Here is a 21,574-nt window from a genome sequence, read left to right as displayed (position 1 = left end):
TTCATTTTTCCTTGATGATTTTTCTCTAATGTGTTTTAGAATCTGAGGTTATTCTTCCTTGGCTCTATTTTTTTTTTAATTTCTTCCAAACTTAGAAAGGAGGCATATGTGACTGATGTGACATTTGGGGCTTTTTGGGACCAGGCCATGTATTAGGACAATCAGAGTAATCCATATATTTTGATACTGTGCCAAGGATATCAGATTAAATTTATATCAAAAGAAGTGTTCTATTTTGTTGGTCAGACTATATCTTGTAGATTGACATTGAAAGGGGTATATAAAACCTCCCTGTCTGTCTTTCTGTGTGTAATCCTGTCTATTTACATATCATCTTGTCTATCTAACTATATATCATCCATCTCCTTTATTTTGCATTTGATGGAGTATTGTATTTGATTCCTTTTATGTCTGGCAATAGAATCTAATATGGGCTTAGGTGTCATTTATATTTTTGTTTTATTACCTAACGGGAATCCAGTTATTTTGGAACTTCTCGGTGGAAACATTTTCATCTTTTTTCTCCAATACATAATAATACAAATTTAGGCTTTCTTGCTTTTTTAAACAAACCAGAGTTATTGAGATAATTACTAGGGATTAGCAAGACAGATCACTTTGATGGCAAAACAAAAGCCTTAGTAGCCAACTGATATTGGTTTGACAAGCCATGGGGTGTTATTAGTTGTAAAATGCAGACTAGCCTTGGCAGTGCTTATGTCTTGTGCAATAATACTTTGCTAAAGGCATCAAGTCTAAGCTGTTCATTTGCATAGCTGTTCAGAGTATGACTGGGAGCTAGGCATGATAAATTGTATTTACATCCTACAAAATAAATGCAATGTTATTGAATTTACTAGGTAAGTGCTTATCTTAAGGACATAAATATCGAATGGAAGGAAGTGTATATGAGGAAATGTGTTTTGTTTGTCTATTTTTTTTAATATATGTAAGAGAAAGAGAAAGTAGTTGCCAAGTTAGAGAATTCCACTCACTCTACTCAAACAGTACTGTAAAAGGAGTAATGTGTGGACTAAGGACTCTGGCACCAACTTAAGGTGGTGGATGCTTCTCTGTAATTCAGAGCTGTACTTGGGCAGTTCAGGGCCACAGATATGCTGAGCCAGAGGCTCTCTAGACAATGGGAAAATAAGGATCAATAATTCATGATCTTTGTTATCAGCCACATGAAGGGAGACATATCTGTAAATAAAAAAGATGTAGTATAAGGTGTTGAATAATGTGACAAAGATACGCAGAAGTACAGTGTTTTATATAAGACATACCTGGTCCATTGGGAGCAGGAGGTAAGCAAGGAAGGCTTGTCTCAAGGCTATGAAGTCTCCCTTGAGTTGAGTCCTAAAGGATGAATAAAAAATAGAGGGATTGAAAAAGGAGGGATGAATAGTAGGGCAGGTCAGTGTTCTGGAGCCTAAAATTGGAGGTGGTCAGATTTAATAGGAGTAGGAGGAGAAAATGAATTCAAGAAATGTTGAGGGACACCTGAGTGGCTCAATTAAGCATTTGACTCTTGATTTTTGGCTCAGGTCATGCATGATCTCGGGGTTGTGAGATTGAGCCCTGCATTGGGCTCTGCACTGACTGTGAAGCCTGCTGAAGATTTTCTCTCTTCCTCTCTCTCTCTCTCTGTCCTCCCCCCTGCTTCTCTCTCTCTCTCTCTCAAAAAAAAAAAAAAAAAAAAAAAATAAATAAATAAATAAATAAATAAATAAATAAATAAAATCTTAAAAAAAGAAATGTTGAGTAGATTAAAAATGAGCAAAACCTGGTGATAGAGTGTATGGAGTGATGTAAAGGATGAAATGATGCTAACTCCCAGGTCTCTGGCTACATACAGCAAAGTCAGGGCACCATTAGCCCAAAAGGTGTCTTTTTTTGAATCAGAAAAAGATGCATTTTTCTGACTGGCACCTCTTAAATGGAGGCAGGGAGAGTGGCATGTGTGCAGAGCCCAGAATGGATTTTGGCTTCCACTTGCCCATTGGCTTGGTGCTCTTGTGCAGTGTCTAGTGTGAAGAATTGTCAAGGGGCAGATGGAGACAGACAAGTGACTGGTCCTATCATTAATGCAAATAGGGAGAGAGTGTGTAACTGGGAGGCACTGAGAGGGGCAATGATGAGCTCAGTTGTGAATGTGTTCAGTTTGTCATATCTAGGGTCATTGTGTAGGTGGATGTATCAGGGAAGAAGTTTGGGTATATGATTCTAAAACACTGGGAACTATGATGATTGAGGTCTGCTAAACTTTTTTTTTTTTAAGTTACATATCAGTCTTAGTTAAAATTATTCCAAGTGAATTATAGCTCCAGTGGTACTCATGTAATGCTAGGGGCAAGTTCTCTAAAATGGTTAACTTGCCTATCAAAAGTTTATTCCAAATAACTTTTCAAAGAATATCTACTATTAATGTATTCATTTATTTTTTTAAATTTTAATTGAAGTATATTTGACATATATTAGTTTCAGGAATATAACAGAGATTTGACAATGATATGCATTATGAAATGATCACCACAGTAAGTGAAGTTACCATCTGTCACCATACATTATTATAATATTATTGATCTTATTTCCTATGCTGCAGTTTCATCCCTAGGACATATTTGTTTCAGAACTGGAAGTTTAAGCCTCTTAATCCCCTTCACTTGTTTTACTTTTCCTCCTACCTCCGTCCCTTCTGGCAACCACCAGCTTTTTCTCTGTATCTGTGAATTTATTTGTTTCTTCATTTGTTTTGTTTTTTAGATTCCAGATATAAGTGAATCCTATACTATTTGTCTTCTATCCAACTTATTTAGTTTATATAATATCCTCTAGGTTCATCCATGTTGTCTTGAATGCCAGGAATTCATTCGTTTTTTGGTTGAGTATTATTACATTGTGTATATTTACACACACACACACATACATATATATCACATCTTCTTTATTCGTCTGTTGATGGACACTTAGGTTGCTTCCATATTTTGGCTTTTGTGACTAATGCTGCAATAAACACAGGGGTGCATGTATCCTTTTGAATTAATGTTTTTTTGGAGGGTAGTATATATGCCCAAAAGTGGAGTTACTGATTTGTAAGGTATCTCTATTTTTAATTTTTTGAGGAGTTGCCAGACTGTTTTTCATAGTGGCTGCACCAGTTTGCATTCCCACCAACAGTGCAAGAGTGTTGGTTCTCTTTTCTCTGTATCCTTGACAACACTTGTTATTTATTGACTTTTTAAAAAAATAGGCTCTACACCCAGCGTGGAGCCCAACTGGGGCTTGAACTCATGACCTCAAGATCAAGACCTGAGCTGAGATCTAGACTTGATGTTTCACTGACTGAACCACCCAGCCGCTCCTTTTATTGACTTTTTGATATTACTTTGACAGATGTGAGGTGATAATCTCATTGTGGCTTTATTTTGCATTTCTCTGATGACTAGTAATGTTGAGAATCTTTTCCTGTGTCTGTTAGCCATCTGTATATCTCCTTTGGGAAAATGTCTGTTCAAGACTTCTCCCCATTTTTAATTGGATTCTTTGTTTTCATGTTGTTGAGTTTGTATGAATTATTTTTTTGAAGATTTATTTATTATAGAGGGGGTTAGGGTCAGAGGGAAAAGGAAAGAGAGAGAATCTCCAGCAGACTCCCTGCTGAGCACGGGCCTGATGTGAGATTTAATCTCATGACCCCCAAAGGTCATGACCTGAATTGAAACAGTTGGATGCTCAACTGACTGAGTCCCTCTTGTGACCCAGATTCTTTTTATATTTTAGATATTAACCTGTCATCAGATAAATCATTTGAAAAATATCTTCTCCCATTCAGTGGGTTACCTTTTTGTTTTGTTGATGGTTTCCTTTGCTGTGCAAAATCTTTTTAGCTTTGTGTAGTCCTATTTGTTTATTTTTGCTTTTGTTTCTCTTGCATGAGGAGACAGATTCACAAAAACAATACTAAGGTTGATGTCCAAGAGATTACTGCCTCCATTTCCTTTTAGGAGTTCTATTGTTTTATGTTTTACATTTAGGTCTTTGATTTATTTTGAGTTGATTTTGTGTGTGTGTGTGTGTGTGTGTGTGTGTGTGTGTGTGGTGTGTGTGTATAGCACATGAAAGTGGTCCATTTTCATTCTTTATTCTTTTGAATGTAGCTGCTCCACTTTTCTCAATACAATATATTGAAGAGACTATCTTTTCGCCATTGTACTATATTTTTGCCTTCTTTGTCATATATTAATTCACTAGGTAAGTTTGGACTTATTTCTGGGCTCTCTATTCTCTTCTGTTGCTCTGTGCATCTGTTTTTGTGTCAGTATTGTATTGTTTACATAGCTTTGTAATATAGCTTCAAAACTGAGATTGTGATATTTCCAGCTTTGTTCTTCTTTTTCAAGATTGCTTTAGTTATTCAGAGTCTTTTGTGGTTTTAAATAAATTTTAGGATTATTTGTCCTAATTTCAGTGAAAAATTTGGCATTTTGATGGGAATTGCATTGAATATATAGATTACTTTTGATAGTATGGACATATTAACAGTATTAATGTTTCTAATCCATGAGCATAGAATATCTTTATATTTATTTGTTTCATCTTCAGTGTTTTCATCAGTTGTCTTATATTTTTTAGAGTACAGGTATTTCAACTCCTTGGATTAGATATTTTCCTAGGTATTTTATTATTTTGATGCAGTTTTAAATGAGATTATTTTTATAATTTTTTTCTGCTACTTTTTTTTCATAGTGCATAGAAATACAGCATATTTCTAGGTGTGAAGTTTGTATCCTGTGACTTTACTGAATTCATTTATTAATTCTGACAGTTTTCTAGTGGAATCTTTAGGATTTTTATAAAGTTGTTCCTTAAAGAATGTGGGGATTAGGGGCACCAATCCCAGTGTAGTTGAAAATTTGCATATAGCCTTCAACCCACCAAAAAACTTAACTACTAAGAGTATGTTATTGAACAGAAGACTTACTGATAATATAAACAGCCAATTAACCTATGTTGCATATGTTATTTGTGTTATATACTGTATTTTTACATATTTTATAGTAAAGTAAGCTAGAGAAAAGGAAATGTTATTAAGAAAATCATAAAGAGGAGAAAATACATTTACAGTACTGTACTGTATTTATATAAGTGAACCTATGTAGTTCAAACCTGTGTTTTTATTCTTCATATTGTTAATGTGGTGTGTCATGGTGATTGATCTGCAGATGTTGAACCATTCTTTTATCCCTCGAATAAAACCCACTTAATCATGATTTGTGATCCTTTTTATATGTTGAATTCAGTTTGCTAATATTTTTTGAAGATTTTTTGCATCTATTTTATCAGGGATAATGGCCTGTAATTTTCTTTTTTTGTGTTATCTTTGTCTGCTTTTGGTATGAGGGTAATACTGGCCTCACAGCATGAATGTGAAAGAGTTTCTTCCTCTTCTATTATTTTGGGATAGTTTAACTCTTCTTTACATGTTTAGTAGAACTTATATGTGAATCCAACTGGTCCATCTGGTTGGGAGTTTTTGATTATTGATTTAATTTTGTTACTAGTCCATTACTATGTATTAGCATACTGAAGAATGGTCCATGATAAATTGGATTGGTAAAATTTTTTATTTTCTCTCTTTCAGATTGCTGTGCTATGCTGTGTATGATAAAAGTCCTTTCACCAAGCATACCTTTGCCTTGACACTTGTGGACAGTCAGACCATGTGAGTATCTGAATAGGTAGATTGCAGTGAATCTGAATTAGTTAAGCTAAGCAAAAAAAAACCCAACTCCCCAGACACAAAATGCCAAAAGTATTGTGATAGACCAAAAAAATAGTATCTCTTTTCTTTGTGATAATAAATTCTAGATGAGGCGGAAAACTCCTCTCTTTCCCCATTAATGTATTATTATAGTGGGGAACTATAAAAGCAACAGTGAAATTTTTACCTGAGTTCATTTTTCAGGGTATTTATAGCAACCAGTTAGAAGAAGTTTAATGAAAACATTTTTAGGGTTTGTTTTTGTTATTCTAGTGGTGCAAAACTCCTGAACTTTTTTATGTGGCACTATTTTTTTAAATAAATTACTTTTTTATTGGTGTTCAATTTACCAACATACAGAATAACACCCAGTGCTCATCCCTTCAAGTGTCCCCCTCAGTGCCCATCACCCACTCACCCCCACCCCCCACCCTCCTCCCCTTCCATCACTCCTAGTTCGTTTCCCAGAGTTAGGAGTCTTTATGTTCTGTCTCCCTTTCTGATATTTCCCACACATTTCTTCTCCCTTCCCTTATATTCCCTTTCACTATTATTTATATTCCCCAAATGAATGAGAACATACACTGTTTGTCCTTCTCCGATTGACTTACTTCACTCAGCATAATGTGGCACTATTTTACAGAAAAACACTGCTAAGGAGTGCTAAAGTGGCAATGAAACAGCCTAACAGAAAGAGGAAGCTTAATATGGATTCCAAAGAGCATTTGAATCAGGATGGATGCTTGGTAAGGTGTCAATTCCTGGGTTCTTCCTTCTAGTTTGTGCTCACTGTGGGAATTCATAATGTAATTATATAGGTTTTGTAACCACAACAGAGGTGTTTCCTCAGTGACTAGGAGCTGAAACTCTGGTTGAGTTTTGTATACAAAGGTATAGAATATAAATGTTATTAAAACCTGATAACATTTTTAAAGGGTAATCTCCATTTTAAAATAAAAGGAGAAAAACTTTAAAAAATAAAGTGAAAGGAGACTTTTTCTTTTTAATTTAAAAATTTTAATGTGTATCTTTGAACACGTTTACATGTGGATGTATTTTAAGTATAGCATATTGCATACATGTAAATCAATTTATTGTTTACAATGACAATTATGTTTACATGACAATTATATCTTACGATATTCTGTGACTGGCCAGTGTTTTCCAAGATTTTATGCTTGTATTTACAAACACAGTGCATAGCTATGATAATATAATAACTTTTGTGAAAAATACTCAAGAGATTTATCTTTCATGATAAATAACTTAGTACTTAAGGTTTTATCAAATAAAATTTCTTAAATAATCTCCTTTTCTTTTAATTCCCCCCAAATATACCACACACAATTTATGTCCTATTAAAAAGAGGTATTTCTCGAACTGAAGGTAATTATTTAGTGAATAATCTGAGAAAAAAACCCTAAAAGAGAAAAAAAATTTAACCTGCCCTCCCAAAATCAGTTATCTAACAGTTGTTTAGAGACTTAATCTGATGTGGAGACAGACTAAAAGGTTAAGAGTAGTTATTACTAAATGATTGTTTATAGGTGCTTTTTTTATTTAGACAATATATTTTTAGAAGATTTTATTTATTTATTCATGAGAGACACAGAGAGAGGTGGAGACATAGAGGAGAAGACATAGAGGAGAAGCAGGCTCCCTGCAGAGAGCCCGGTGCGGGACTTGATCCCAGGACTCTGGGATCAGGCCCTGAGCTGAGGGCAGATGTGCAACCACTGAGCCACTCAGGTGTCCCCAGGTGCTTTTTTTATATTGTCTTTTCTATTCAAATATTTTACCATTAACATGTGTTACTTTTTGAACTAGAGATAAAGCTATGTATATGTATATAGGAAAATGCCAGAAAGTAAATCCATCAAGTATTAGTCCTGGTACATCTTAGTGGTAGTTTTAGAGACTAACCTACCTCCTACCTTCCTTTCTTTTTAAAGATTTACTTATTTGAGAGAGAAGGTGCACATGCACATGTGAGCAGGGGTAAGATGAAGGGGCATGGAGAGAGAGAATCCTCAGGCAGACTCTGCTCATTGTGGAGCCTGACAGGGGGCTCAATCTCAGGCCCCTGAGATCATGACTTGAGCTGAAATCAGGAGTTGGCCACTTAACTGACTGAACCACCCAGGTGCCCCCAAAAGACTTTTCTACTGTAATGATAGAGATAATTGATCATTATCAAGTGAGGGACAGAGACTGTAAACTGGAGGACATTGTGTCTATCAGGGTTCTCCAGAGAAACAGAACCAATGGGAGTAGTTGACAGTACTATCATAATCCCTGTTCACAGTCTTGGTCCCTACTTGATGATGATGAATTAAATGTTTATGTATATGGATAAGTTTATTTTAAGGAATTGATTCAAACAATTCTGGGGGCTGACAGGTCTGAAATCTGTAGGGCAGGTTGGCAGGCTGGAGACTCAGAAGAGAGTTGATGTTGCAGCCTCGAGTTCAGAGGCATTCTGGAGGCAAAATTTGCTCTTCCTCAGAGAGGTCATATTTTTCCTCTGAAGGCCTTCAGCTGGCTGGATGAGCCTGCCCCACTCTGGAGGGTAACGTGCTTTACTCAGTCTACTATTTGACTGTTAATCACATCTAAGAAATACTCAGTGACACCTTGACACCTAGAGTGTATAATATGCATCTTGCTTCTAGTTTACATGTGCTCTTTCCTGTGGCAATTTTTTGTATTCCTACAAATTTTAAGGTCGCAGAAGTGACCAGGAGACCTTCACAGTGACTGTTTTGGTGATAGTGGGCCATTAGAGCATTCTCATTAGTGACCTTCTCATAGGCCATCAACATGTATTAGGGTATGGGTTTTGGGGTCTTTGTGTGGGTTGTGGTTATATATTTACATATTGCAGTTGGTGAAGTGACACAATGTCATACAGTCCTTGATTTGATGTCAGATTTGGTATGGTTTGATTTACTCCTAGCATTAAATAAGACATGTGAAATGATGATCTACACAGTTAGTTTTAAGATGTTAAGTGTAGGTCTCTGTCCAATTACAGAACTGTATCCTTAGGATCAGCCTCCTTGGGAGGTGAGGTGGTTAATGTGGGCCCAAGGTCCAGTTCCCCCTGAGCCAGATTGGCTTCATCTCAGTTCTATGAGACTTGATTGCTCTAATTGTTCCTCTAAGGAGTTCCTTACACCAGACTTAAGAAGACCTGCACCTGTCTCAACTTAATGTGAGGATGCTATTTTTCTCAGCATTTTTGGTTTGTTGTGTCATGCCCTCTGAGGAGACAAGGTATTTGATGTGTTCACAATTGTTTTGAGATAGGTGTTCTTTAGCCATGGTCTCTAGAACAGCAGCATCAGCATCACCTGGGGGTTTGCTAGAATTTCTTGGGCTTTCTTTACTCCAGACCTACTGGATCAGATATACTGGGGTGAGGCTCAGCAGTCTGTATTTTATCATGCCTTGAGGTGATTATGGTACACGGTCATGTTTTTTTTTTTTTTTTTTATTTTTATTTTATTTTTATTTTTTTTTTTTTTTTTTTTTTTTTTTTTTTTTTTTGGTACACGGTCATGTTTGAGAACCATTGTCCGAGGAAACAGCGAGACACATCTTATCTACTAATTGTCCTATACTTAATCAGTATTGGCTGCTGCATATTTCTGACATTTTTAGTTTAATATTTGAGACCACCTCTCCTGTCCAAACATATTTGCAACCTTTTCTCAGTATCATTCCTGTCAAGCTGCTGAAGTTATTACTGTCCCTTTTCAGCACTTCCATTATCTTGCCCTACAACATGAATATTCAGTCTTTGGTCTTTTCTATATTGGCACAAATCAAGTTTTATCTTGAAGCCTACTTTGGTTTCCAACTTGATTTCAGTGATTTTTATAATTATCTCCTTTCCATATTAGGATTTTCCCATTTTTGGATCCCAGAAGTGCTCAGCACTTATATAGGTGCTGTTTAAGTATGGCATCTTGCATGGCTGGGTTTCCACAAACATCTGTTGAATGATGTTCCTAGTGTTTAATGGCATCTCCAGGCCAAGTGGACTTCTTTGATCATAGTAAGATAATGACATTTCAAAGGGCTGTATTAGCGACATGAGTTTTGAGGTGTTTGGGACACGTAATTGTTTTAAAGAATATTCATATAGGATAATAGGAAAGATGTGCCTTAGGGGCTCATTATCAGTTACAGTGTTCACTTTAATTAGATATATTTAATAGTTTAATACAGTAAGCTGATTTATATCTGTGTCTACATTCACTGTGGAGAGAAAGGGGTTCAGTCATGCTTGAGTTTGATTACTAAAATCATGTTTGAAATTTGCTTGAAATATCACTAACAATATTTATTTTCTGTGTTACCCAAATGATATTACAAGTGACATTTCCAGTCAACTAAGCAAAATAGCATCGCTAGATTAAGTACATTAAACATATAACTGATGAACTGTTGGATACTTTCTAAACCTCTGCTTTTGAGGTAGTAATTTCGTATCTTCAATATCTGGTAATTTCCAGATGCTGATAATAATATCTGTCAGTGAATGTCTTCTTATATTGAAATTTTCTATGTATTTCTTCATAGAACTTCAAAAGCATTTCGTGATATTTTTCAATATACAGGCACATAGTTTTAAAAAATACTACAAATAGTACAAAAATAAGAAGTAAATTCTCTACTGTACCCACTCAAACACATGCTAAACCCCCAAATCTTTTTTTTTTTAAGAAGGAGAGAAAGAGAGAGCAGGGGAGGGGCAGAAGGAGAAGGGGAGAGAGGATCTTAAGTGGGTCCATACCCAGTGCAGAGCCTGACATGGGACTCAGTTTCAGGACCTTGAGTCATGATTTGAGCTGAAATCAAGAATTGAATGCTTAACTGACTAAGCCACCCAGGTGCCCCACCCCAGTTTTTTTTAAAGATGTGACCACTGTTTATTTTTTCTTGCGTATCTATCTAGATTGGAATCAGAAGCAAAAAAAAAAAAAAAAAGGAAGCTAAAAAACGCAAACCCTTTCTGCACACATACATACATAATACATACTACATGCATACATGTATCCCAAATGGGCTCATACTCTTTCCAATATGGTATCTTGCTTTTTTTTTTTTTTTTTTTTTTGGCACCTAAGCCTGTCTTGGAGATGCATGCAGATATTGTCACTGTGTTCAGTGGTGCTTAGTATTCTACTCTGTGAAGGTACCATAATTCCTTTACACAGTACCTTTCTCTAAACATTTAGATAATTTTTAGTTTTTGTTGTTATCTGCTGTGTTAAAACCAAACGTTCTTTTTTTTTTCTGTATTTATTTATTTATTTATTTATTTTAATTTATTTTTTATTGGTGTTCAATTTACTAACATACAGAATAACCCCCAGTGCCGTCACCCATTCACTCCCACCCCCCGCCCTCCTCCCCTTCTACCACCCCTAGTTCGTTTCCCAGAGTTAGCAGTCTTTACGTTCTGTCTCCCTTTCTGATATTTCCCACACATTTCTTCTCCCTTCCCTTATATTCCCTTTCACTATTATTTATATTCCCCAAATGAATGAGAACAAACGTTCTTATTCATATATTTTGGTATGCTTTTGTCGTTGATTCACAGATAAAATCTTATCAAGAGACTTTTCATACTAAAGACTTACATACATTTAAAATCTTGGTAAGGTTTTTGTATCATCTTCCAGAGGGGTCACCCCAGTATATAGTCTCTCTCACACCATCTGTAAGAGGACTTCCTATACTTAGGTTTTGTTACACATCTTATGCCTTTGGTTATGGAGAATTGTTATGTGGACGAGCTTCATTTACCATGTCAGTTCATGGGCTGCTGCAGGTTGAAGAGAGGAGTTTACCTGTCTCTGTTAGATTCTTTAACATGGGAAGTTTTTCATGCAGCCAATACAAAGACAAGTTTCCTTTTTATTGTCATTTGTTATTTTCCACTCACTACTGTTAGAATTGACTGGCAAAGTGCAGGTACTTTATAATTGAGCTTTTTTTTTTTTTTCCAATGCAATTTCATAGGTGTTTGGTGTGCATGTGGGTGTTATGGGCATGAAACCCCAAATCACATGTAGGCTGTAAAATTTCAGATCTCCTACATAAAAATGCAAGATTGACAAATAAAAAAAGGAAATTTTATTTAACTATATAAGAATAAAGTAATTTATGTATGTGAAATACCTGATACTGATAAATATTGGTTCCCATTCTTCCTTTTCCTCTGAAGCTCTTAAAATCTGTGAAATCTGTATCTGATTAGTGAAGTCCAAACTTTGAGAAATAGAAATAGGAGACATTATTTATTCTCTAAAGGATCTGAATATATCTGAAAAAAATATTCTTGTCAAATAGAAAAGAACTAACTTATATAGAGTAATGTGAGACAATTAAATGCTTATGCACATTCATGCTCATTGATACATTCAGCCTTCAGAGAAAAGTACAATCACTAGGGGCTCAAGTCTTGGCTTTGAAGGAAGAGGAATATCTAAGATGGCTGTATTTAATGCTTTATTTAGTGTATTTAACAAATACAGTTTATCTAATGCATATTTAATGCTGTTGTAACAAATGGTTCTTAAGTCCAACCTGGTAAAATAAATCCAACCTAGTAAAATGCAATATGAGAGAATACAACTTCTTTGTGTACTTGGTCTTGTGTCTACTGAACTTGATATACTGGTAGGAGGGAGCCATGGTTGGCTTTGACTTAGGCATAGTATAATGAAATATTTTGTAATATCCTTAAATAGATACTGAGAAAATATTTAGGGTAGGATTATATGTTTCTTAATCTTCAGTAGTACTTATTTTATTTTTATCAGTTTTTTGCCCTGTACATGACTGGTATACCAGTTTGCATCAGCCCATTGAATTCATTTATATATGGGAGAACCATAAAATGGAGATGTTTGTAAAGCTATTTTAGATTTTTTCCCTTTTATTTTTGTGAAAGTCTTAGCCAATATTGTTTTAAAATATACCTGGGATTTTGTTTTTATTCAGGTAAAGTGAGGCTAACAGATCTATAGATGACTTCCATTGGAAAAAAAAAAAGGTTTATCACTCACATTTCCCAAGGGGGGAGCACACCACACTATGCAGCATCATATCAGGAAGCACCAGTCTCTTCAGGGACAGAAAGGGTGAGGGGAAAAACGTGAGCAAGAGCCTTAGTTGTATTTTTTACAGAAAGGAATGGATGCGAAGGAGAATCAGGAAACTATGGGGGTTTAGGATTGGCTGGTCTGAATAATTTCTGTAGTTTCTGGCTCAGGGGCTGTCTCTATTGTCTGGTACCTGGCCCTGGGATGATTTAGGGCTGTAGGAAATGTAGGAACCTGATAAATAGGGGTGAGGGAGATAAGGACTCAGTGATTGGCATGATCACGGGCAAATTGTTTGCTCTCTCTAGGAATTAGTTCCCCTATTCACAAGCCTCCAGAATGTCAAAGTATTATAAAATATGGAAAATAAAAAACATGATTAGTATAAATACTAGAGAGAGATTTTCATTCAGAGATTAGCTATATTATTGGATATTTGAATTGAATGAGATCATTTCCTTCTCTGTCTGAATCTGAATTCCAGTAGAGCAATGGAAAGTAATCCTTTCCTGTTTTTTCAGTTTTTTTTCATCTGAAAGGCTAATTTCATTTGTCTTCAATTTGTCACCCACAGTGAATCAGAGAAAAAGAGAATTTGAAAAGTAAACTTGAGACAGCAAGTGAAATTCAAATGCTGGTTTAACACTGGAGTTACCAAATGTTTCAGTGTTCCATAGTCTGTGACACCAGTAGGTATCACCCGCTATTCTCATGGATGAGGAACAATAAGTGCTGGGTCATCTTCCTGTGCTCCAGAGACTGGTCTGAGGGTGAGAGAGGAAGGGGCAGTCTCTGGCAGTTTCAGGGTGAGGGCTTGAAATTGTTAATCACAGATCAGTGGGTGAAAATCCTTTGTTTTACTTCTTTGATTGGAATTCATAGATAAGGAAATACAGACATTGATTAATTAGAAAAATCATTATAACTTGTAGTAAAAGTATATGATGCATCCAGGTCCTTCAGGAGGTAACAGAACATGCAGCCTTATTGGTTATTTTCCCATCTTATAATCCTTTCTTCCAAAATAATGCATTTGAAATTGGCAAATGGAAATGTACCATAGCAAAGCCTTTTTTAATGTTCCTTGAACCACACTATCTCCCCTTTTTCAGAATGCTGGGTTTTTTTTTCCCTAAAGCTTTATTTTCAATTTTCAAAACTAAAGTTTGAAACCTGAGAAATCACAGTAATGGTTTTATTTTTCTCAGTTCATACTTATTTCCTTAAGTGTTCTGTCTGGGAAGATAACGAAAAGTGCTAGTTTTTCTTTTCCTTTTTTTTTTTTAATTAGCTGTCTATTCATTAATAGCAATGTGGATTTATTACCTTCATGAAATAATTAATTAGCTCAGACAGAAGCAAAGAGTTTTAAAGCTAGCAGGAGTCTTGGAACATTTAGTCCAATTGCTTTATTTTATAGACAAGAGAAATTAGGTACAGATAATATATGTCATGTGTTTACAGTTACATACTTTTGTGGATGAGGTTGGGATTTGACCTTAGGTCACCTGATCCCGAATTCAGCATTTTTCCTTGTTCTATTGTATGCTATTAAATGCTCTTTATTTGCGAAATTGTCCAAAAAATGAGATCAGTGTGTCTTAAGAGAAACATAAATTTATTCTTAAATACAAAATTGTGATCTTCCAGGTGTATGTCTACATATAACCTTGATTCGTCTAAAAACATGGACATAAGGAGTGTGGGTAATTTAACTCTGAAGTGAGAGGTAATGTTATTTTTGGGAGGAATATGTTTCTTCTATCTAGGCAGAATTTCAGTAGCAAATAAAGAAGTGTGAACCAAACATCCTAATCTAACAGAGTGATAGCATTATTATGTATTTCTTTTTATGTTTGAATGATACAGTGATTATAAAAATGCATCAGTAACTGTTGTGCTCACATAATCAACTCTTGAATACTATTTCTTGTTACCGTTTCAGTTTTTGCAGTAGAACCTTTATGAGAAGATACTAGTGTTGTTTTGAATTATGTAAATTTCCTGTGTATTGAGTGGGTAAAAAGGGATGAAATTGGGGTAAAGAGCTGCCATAGAAAATTAGACTGATTCAGTTCATCATTTCACATGCAGTAGAACACAGGTAGATGGAGATTGGGTTATGGCTTCTCTACTTCCATCTCCTGCCTAGTAAATGGCCCTGTGAGGCTCATGATGTAGTCCACAGACCTTCAGCTGGGGCTTGTTGGAAAATGGTAACCTCAGGCCCAATCCCAGACCTACAGGATCAAGATCTGCATTTTAACACAATAACCAAGTGATCCAGTTGCATGTTAAATTTTGAGAAGAGCTGGATTATAGTTTTTATCAGGATGCCATTTTATTAATTGCATAAGGATATCTGTGATTTCCTTGGATGTGAAGCCTGCCAAGTAGAAATACTTGCATTTATGCCTTCATTCAGCAAATATTTTCTGAGCTAGATTAGGTGTTATGTAATGTTTTGGGGATGAAAAATGGTTAAGATACTGTCTGCCTTCAGTAAGCTCATCAAAGCAGGTGAAACTGATAAAAAGATGATGGTAGTGCAATGTGATAGCCTAATGATATAGATTTGTATATGATATTTCCAGGCTTCAGTAAACTACCCAGTTTAGCATGGGAAGAGAAGGGATGTCTACTTCACAATATAGCCTGGCTCAAATTCAGTGTTTATCAAAGATTCAAATGTAGGAAATAAGCCACAAATGTAATACATAAAATAGGAGGTTTTTATAATTGGGAGTAGAAAAGGATTTTCTATTACTCAAATCGAGAAACAATGAATGAAAAGTTTGATAATATCCTCTCTTAAACAACAAAAATTTCTCTGCCATTTAAAAAATATCCTAAGATAAGTGAAAAAGACAAATGACAAACTGGGAAAAAAAGAAATTCATCTCAATAGGACTAATCTTCCTAATTTATCAAGACCCAAAGATGAGTAATCATTCCAACAGAAAATGGACCAAGGATGTAAAAAAGATATTTCACAGGGGATGGCTGGGTGGCTTAGTGGTTAAGCGTCTGCTTTCAGCTCAGGGTGTGATCTTGGGGTCCTGTGATTGAGTCCCACATCAGGCTCCCCGCAAGGAGCCTCCTTCTGCCTCTGCCTGTGTCTTTATCTCTCTCTGTGTCTCTCATGAATAAATTTTTAAAAATCTTAAAAAAAGTATTTCACAGGATAAAGGAAATACAAGTGGCTTTTAAATATACAAAGTAATCTTCAATTTCTTCATAATGGAACATGCAAATTAAAACTATAGTGAGATATTTTTCACTATTCATCTTGGCAAACACCCCAAAATTTGATAACATAGCTTGTTGACAAGACTGTAGGAAAACAGGCCCTGATCCAAGGCTTATGGGGCTGTTGAATGGGGCACCTCATGTGAGGATTAGCAGCAGGAAAACATGAGTCTCTGTTAACCAGCAGTTTCACTTCTCCCCCCCTCGCCACAAGATTTACTTATTTGTTTGAAAGAGAGAATAGGCAAGCATGAGCAGGGAGAGGGGCAGAGGGAGAATCTCAAACAGACTCCATGCTGAGTGTGGAGCCCAACTTGGGGCTTGATTTCATGACCCTGATCAGGTTCATGACCTGAGTTGAAACCAAGAATCTGATGCTGAACTAATTGAGCCACCCAGGTATTCCCTGTCAGTTTCGCTTCTGAGAAGAGAAGTCATTCCATAGATACCCTTGCACATATGCAAAATGACATATGTGATAATTTTTCACTCTAGCATTATATGACAGGGAAAAAAGATTAGAAACAACCTAAACATCCATAAATATGGAACCAGTTAGGTAAATCCTGAAATATCCATTAAGTATAATACTGTGCAGCTGTGAAGAAAGATGGAGAATGGTCTTCATAACCTGACAAAGATCTCTGAGGTATTTTGTTAAATGAAAAAAGCGGTAGAAAACAGTATTATAATGTGCTACCTTTGTGTGTAAGAGCAGGAAAATAAGAATATATATTCATGTTTCTTTGTATTTTCATAAAGAAAACTTGGCAAGGATGTATTAGAGTCTAATACAGTGATTACTGGGTGGAGGTACTGTGAATTGGCTAGATGGAGGAAGATGGGTGGGAAAGTTTTCACTGTACTACTTCATTCTATGTTTATTTTTTTGCCTTGAACGATATGAATTCAAAAAAACAAATTATGTATATAGAAAGATATCAAGGTTAGGCATTCCAGCACAATCAGTTGTATATGGCCATATTGTCAAGTGGTAGCTTGATTTGCTTCCCCATCATTAAAGAAACATTGGTCACGTACGTATCTCAATATATGTGGATTATTTGTTTATTTGAAAATTGTATGATTTACTATTATATAAATTGTATTTTGTACCTCAAAACTATAGACCAAAAAAGAAACTAAAAATGTGTAATATAAAAACAAAATTAACAGTATTTATTTTAACAGTTACAAACAAGTTTGCTATAATTAAAATATTAATATGCATGATTCTTTTTTGAAAGCTTGATTCAAAGCTTTGTGTTGCCATTATCTGCAGTCTGCTTTTTAGGTTTGATTGTAATGGTTGTCACAGCCAGGATGACTGACTATCCTGGTTTGTCTAGAGCCTAGGAGTTCCCCAAATATGAGACTTCAGTGCTGTGATTGTGTTAGTCCTGAGAAAACAGGGGCAGTCCCCCTTGGCATAGCTTAAAAAGATATATCCCAAAGAGATATAGAGCTAACTTGAAGAAGTGATTATTTGCCAAACCTACTAAGTCATAACACTCATTTCTCAGCATCCCCCATCAATTATGTGAAGGTTTTTGTGTATTTCAGCTACTGAATTTTCATCTTCCCTGTTTTTCTTGGGAACCAATCAAAAGTGTTGCATATTTATATTTCCAAAAGTGACTTCAAAGCCTGCTGAAACCCTTCATTTGGAGGATGTTAGAATTGGGAAACTCTGTTCCCCAATTTTTAAGTGTATAATTGTGAATTTGTGTAGGGGGCATACATTGTCTATGGCCACAAAATTATGTAAATGAAACACATTTCTGGATACCCATTAACAAATGCTTTTTTCTTCTTTATCTTTTACAAAAAGCAGTTGTCACCTTAGTCTTTGTTAGGTGGTCAACCTTCCCTCCAGAGTTGCCACGAGAGTGTGTCTGCTGAATTACCTGCTCTGTGGAGGGAACCTCTGCCCTGTTCCTATTGGGCACTTGTGTTGTTGGTTGTATTCAGTCTTTGGTTTTTTCGAAGGAATCTTTGAAGTCATTTGTCTCTTCTCTGCAGGTCAGTTTGGGTAAAATTAGGGAATGTAGTTTTTTTTATGATTTTATTTACTTAGGGAGAGAGAGCAGAGTAGAAAGAGAGAGAGAGTACAAAAGTGGAGAGTACAAGCAGGGTTGAGGGGCAGAGGAAGAGGGAGAAGCAGACTCCCTGCTGAGCAAGGAGCCCAATGTGGGGCTCCATCCCAGGACCCCAGGATCATGACCTGAGCCAATGGCAGACACTTAACTGTCTGAGCCACTCAGGCACCTCTAAAATTAGACAACATAATCTTAACTGAGCCCTAATAAACTATTCTAGATGCCAGTAGGCTGAAGGAAAAGGTATGGTGGATACCTTGGCTTTGGTGTGGACTTGCCTCTTCCGTGCCTGCCTCTGGTGTGACTGTCACACCCAGGCAGTAGGGAGACACCCTTATCAACTTCAGCATTAACTGTTATTGCTGTTATTCTTTTTGGATTTTAGCCAACAAAGAATTAAGACAGTAATAAAGGATTACTCCTATGGATCATGGCATGCCTCCTGGGGTTTGCACACCCACTTGATGGTGCTGGCTACTGATGTATTGTCCCTGTCTTTATGGTGCTTTTCATGGCTTGGCTTCCTGCACACAGAAAAGTTAGTTTCCAGTGTGTCAAACAGTTATCCAAAAATACAGTCTAAACCACATTTTATGTGTTCTAGGAGCAAGCTGAAGAAGAAAAGAAGCCCATGGATGATGCAACCCCATTGAGTCACGGTAATCATCACCATCCTTTATAGTTTTGGTCCTCAATGAATAACTTTTAAATGAAGTTTCTATTAGATAGCTTTTGTTGTTTTAGGTTTATTGTTTTGTTGTTTTAGGTTTATTAATTTTTTAAAAAGATTTTTATTTATTCATGAGAGAGAGAGGGAGTAAGAGAGAGCATGAGCAGGGGGAGGGGGAGAGGGAGAGAGACAAGCAGACTCCCCGCTGAGCAGGGAGCCTGACACAGGGCTGGATCCCAAAATCCCAGGATCATGACTTGAGCCTATGGCAGATGCTTAACCGTCTGAGCCAACCAGGCGCCACTAGGTTTATTAATTTAAGTCTATAATCATAGTATCATTTATTGACACTGCCAATAAATTTATTTATTGACTCTTCTGTAGACTTTATTAGTCATTTAAGATTTTCAAATATATACATCAAGAAAAAATCTGAAGCTCTGATCTTGTTTGCCTTTTAAAAATGCTTTAAGTAAAACAGCTTCTGATTTATAAACCTTTCCTGAGAATAAACAATAAGAGAGGCTACTTAGTTTATTATAATTCTCTGCTTGAGCTGTTCCCAGAGTAGTTTAATCTTTTAATGATTGCATTTGTCCTCTTCCATTGAAGTTATGTTTTAGTGGAGATTGTACATTTGCTCTAAATGAATATCCCTCATTTTGGCTATTAATAAATCAGCAGGTTTTAGATAACAGCTTTTTAATATTCAGTGAATACTCCGACATTTTAAATTTATTTGTTTACTTATTTGTAATTATTTATTTTTTTTAAGAGAGAGAGCAAGTGGGGGAAGGGCAGAGGGAGAGAGAGAATCTTAGGCAGGCTCCATGCCCAGTGCAAGAGCCCAGTGAGGGGCTCGATCTCATGACCCTGAGATCATGAGTTGAACTGAAATCTAGTCAGATGCTTAACTGAGCCACCCAGGCGCCCCTCTGATGTTTTAAATTTAAATCAACAAATAGAGATGGTACTTCCCTAGAATATATATTACATTATTTTGTGATTGTTGCTATACAAGCAGATGACTGTTATTAAATTTTCTGTAAAATGTAGTTGAATGGCCCACATTTGTGCTCCTCTCCATGGAAGGAAGCATATAAATTTGATAAATCTTTTCTAATGATATTGAAAACTATGTTAAATATTTGTTGAGTGAGCTTTTTTAAAAAATAAACAATGGAAACAACTAAAAATACCTTGACAAAATGGCAAGCAAAAATTGAGGTTTTTAATGATCATTTTATATTGCTTAATTTGGGAACAGAATATTGAAAATTTGTGATCTTCCATCTAAATTCTTTTAAAATAAAAGTTGTTTTCTGCTATAAGCAAAATATGCTGCTTTAAATTCTTTTCTTCTCTTGCTGTCAGCCAGTCCCATCATGTTCTTTGCTGAAAAAGCAAAATAGAATGCAGTAATTTGGTAATTATGTAACTTGATGTTCAGCTCCATTGAAATATGCTTTAGTTATGCAACACTGGAATTCTAGAAATAAATTTGGACTGTACCTGGCCTTAATAGCAGAGTTTTTCTAAACATTATTTTTTTCTTATGAGAGAGAGATTGTGATTTATTAAGTTGTTGTTCTCCTCTGTAGCAACATTTTCATACTAATGCAAATTGTTTTAGGTTCTCTTATTCTATGTTTGAAATATTCATTGTAGAAAAGAAGATGCAGTTAGGCCAACAATTTAAAGAATGTTCAGCCTCAAAACTAAGATGTTTTAGTAATTTTGTATTCATAATTCCATTATAGCCAAATATATGTTTATTGTAAATAGTTTTTTTCAGTTTTAATAGAAAGTGACTTTTTGCCATTGTTCTTCCACTGTCAGACTCATTTTTATGGCAGCAGTCCATTCTCGAAAGTTTCACCTGTGGTTTATTCTTCCCAAATCTGAGGTGGTTGGTTCTGTTGAACATAGCTACGGGCTTAGAAGAAGGTTGGGATTTGGTTTGTGTCTACAGATGCAACAAACTTATAGTTGAAATGGAAATTGAATGAGAGAGAATTTTGAGAGAATTTTCAGGTACTGCTTTTAGTGGGATGAAGGAAACTATTCCCTAAATTGTCTATTGGTGTAATATTACAGTGGGGATTTTCTTCTTATAATTTCTGGAAATTGTTTAATATTTTTCTGGAGACTGCTTGTGAAACAAAAAAGAATTAGTCACTTACCGATGTCTTAAAAATAATAACAAAGATTACTTTGCTTTAAAGGTACACATTCATTTGGGGAATATAAATAATAGTGAAAGGGAATATAAGGGAAGGGAGAAGAAATGTGTGAGAAATATCAGAAAGGGAGACAGAACGTAAAGACTGCTAACTCTGGGAAACGAACTAGGGTGGTAGAAGGGGAGGAGGGCGGGGGGTGGGAGTGAATGGGTGACGGGCACTGGGGGTTATTCTGTATGTTGGTAAATTGAACACCAATAAAAATAAATTAAAAAATTAAAAATAAATAAATAAATAATGTTACACATGTCTTTATATGTGAACAGAAAATTGTATTGAAAAGTAAACACTTGATTCTTAGTCCTGATTTTACAACAAGGAAGGCATTTCTTTGAAAATCATTACAAAATAATTTATTGAATGTGCAATCTGTGCCACTAGTAGTGCCTCCTGTGTTACAGATGATGAAGCTTTGAGAGGCCCTTTGACTG

The 21,574-nt window shown here is 35.7% G+C and overlaps 1 protein-coding gene across 15 annotated transcripts in view; it reads left to right on the top strand.

Annotated features, from left to right (window-relative positions):
• The window catches only part of L3MBTL4 (L3MBTL histone methyl-lysine binding protein 4), a 492,784-nt gene that overhangs the window by 107,870 nt on the left and 363,340 nt on the right, over nucleotides 1-21,574 (top strand). For 11 of the 15 annotated variants that reach the window (XM_049112901.1, XM_049112903.1, XM_049112902.1 and 8 more), the window contains 3 exons: nucleotides 5,645-5,725; nucleotides 6,408-6,510; nucleotides 18,835-18,889. In XM_049112901.1, the coding sequence (XP_048968858.1) occupies nucleotides 6,439-6,510; nucleotides 18,835-18,889 (127 nt within the window). In that variant the 5' untranslated portion in view covers nucleotides 5,645-5,725; nucleotides 6,408-6,438. Of the gene's footprint in view, nucleotides 1-5,644; nucleotides 5,726-6,407; nucleotides 6,511-18,834; nucleotides 18,890-21,574 lie in introns of those variants that run through there. The other 4 variants (XM_049112904.1, XM_049112905.1, XM_049112906.1 and 1 more) reach the window with 2 other exon arrangements.

Source organism: Canis lupus, chromosome 7, assembly GCF_003254725.2.
Source record: "Canis lupus dingo isolate Sandy chromosome 7, ASM325472v2, whole genome shotgun sequence".
Lineage (NCBI taxonomy): Eukaryota > Metazoa > Chordata > Mammalia > Carnivora > Canidae > Canis > Canis lupus.
Note: the sequence above shows the minus strand (reverse complement) of the source record. Positions and strands in the feature narration are given on the sequence as shown.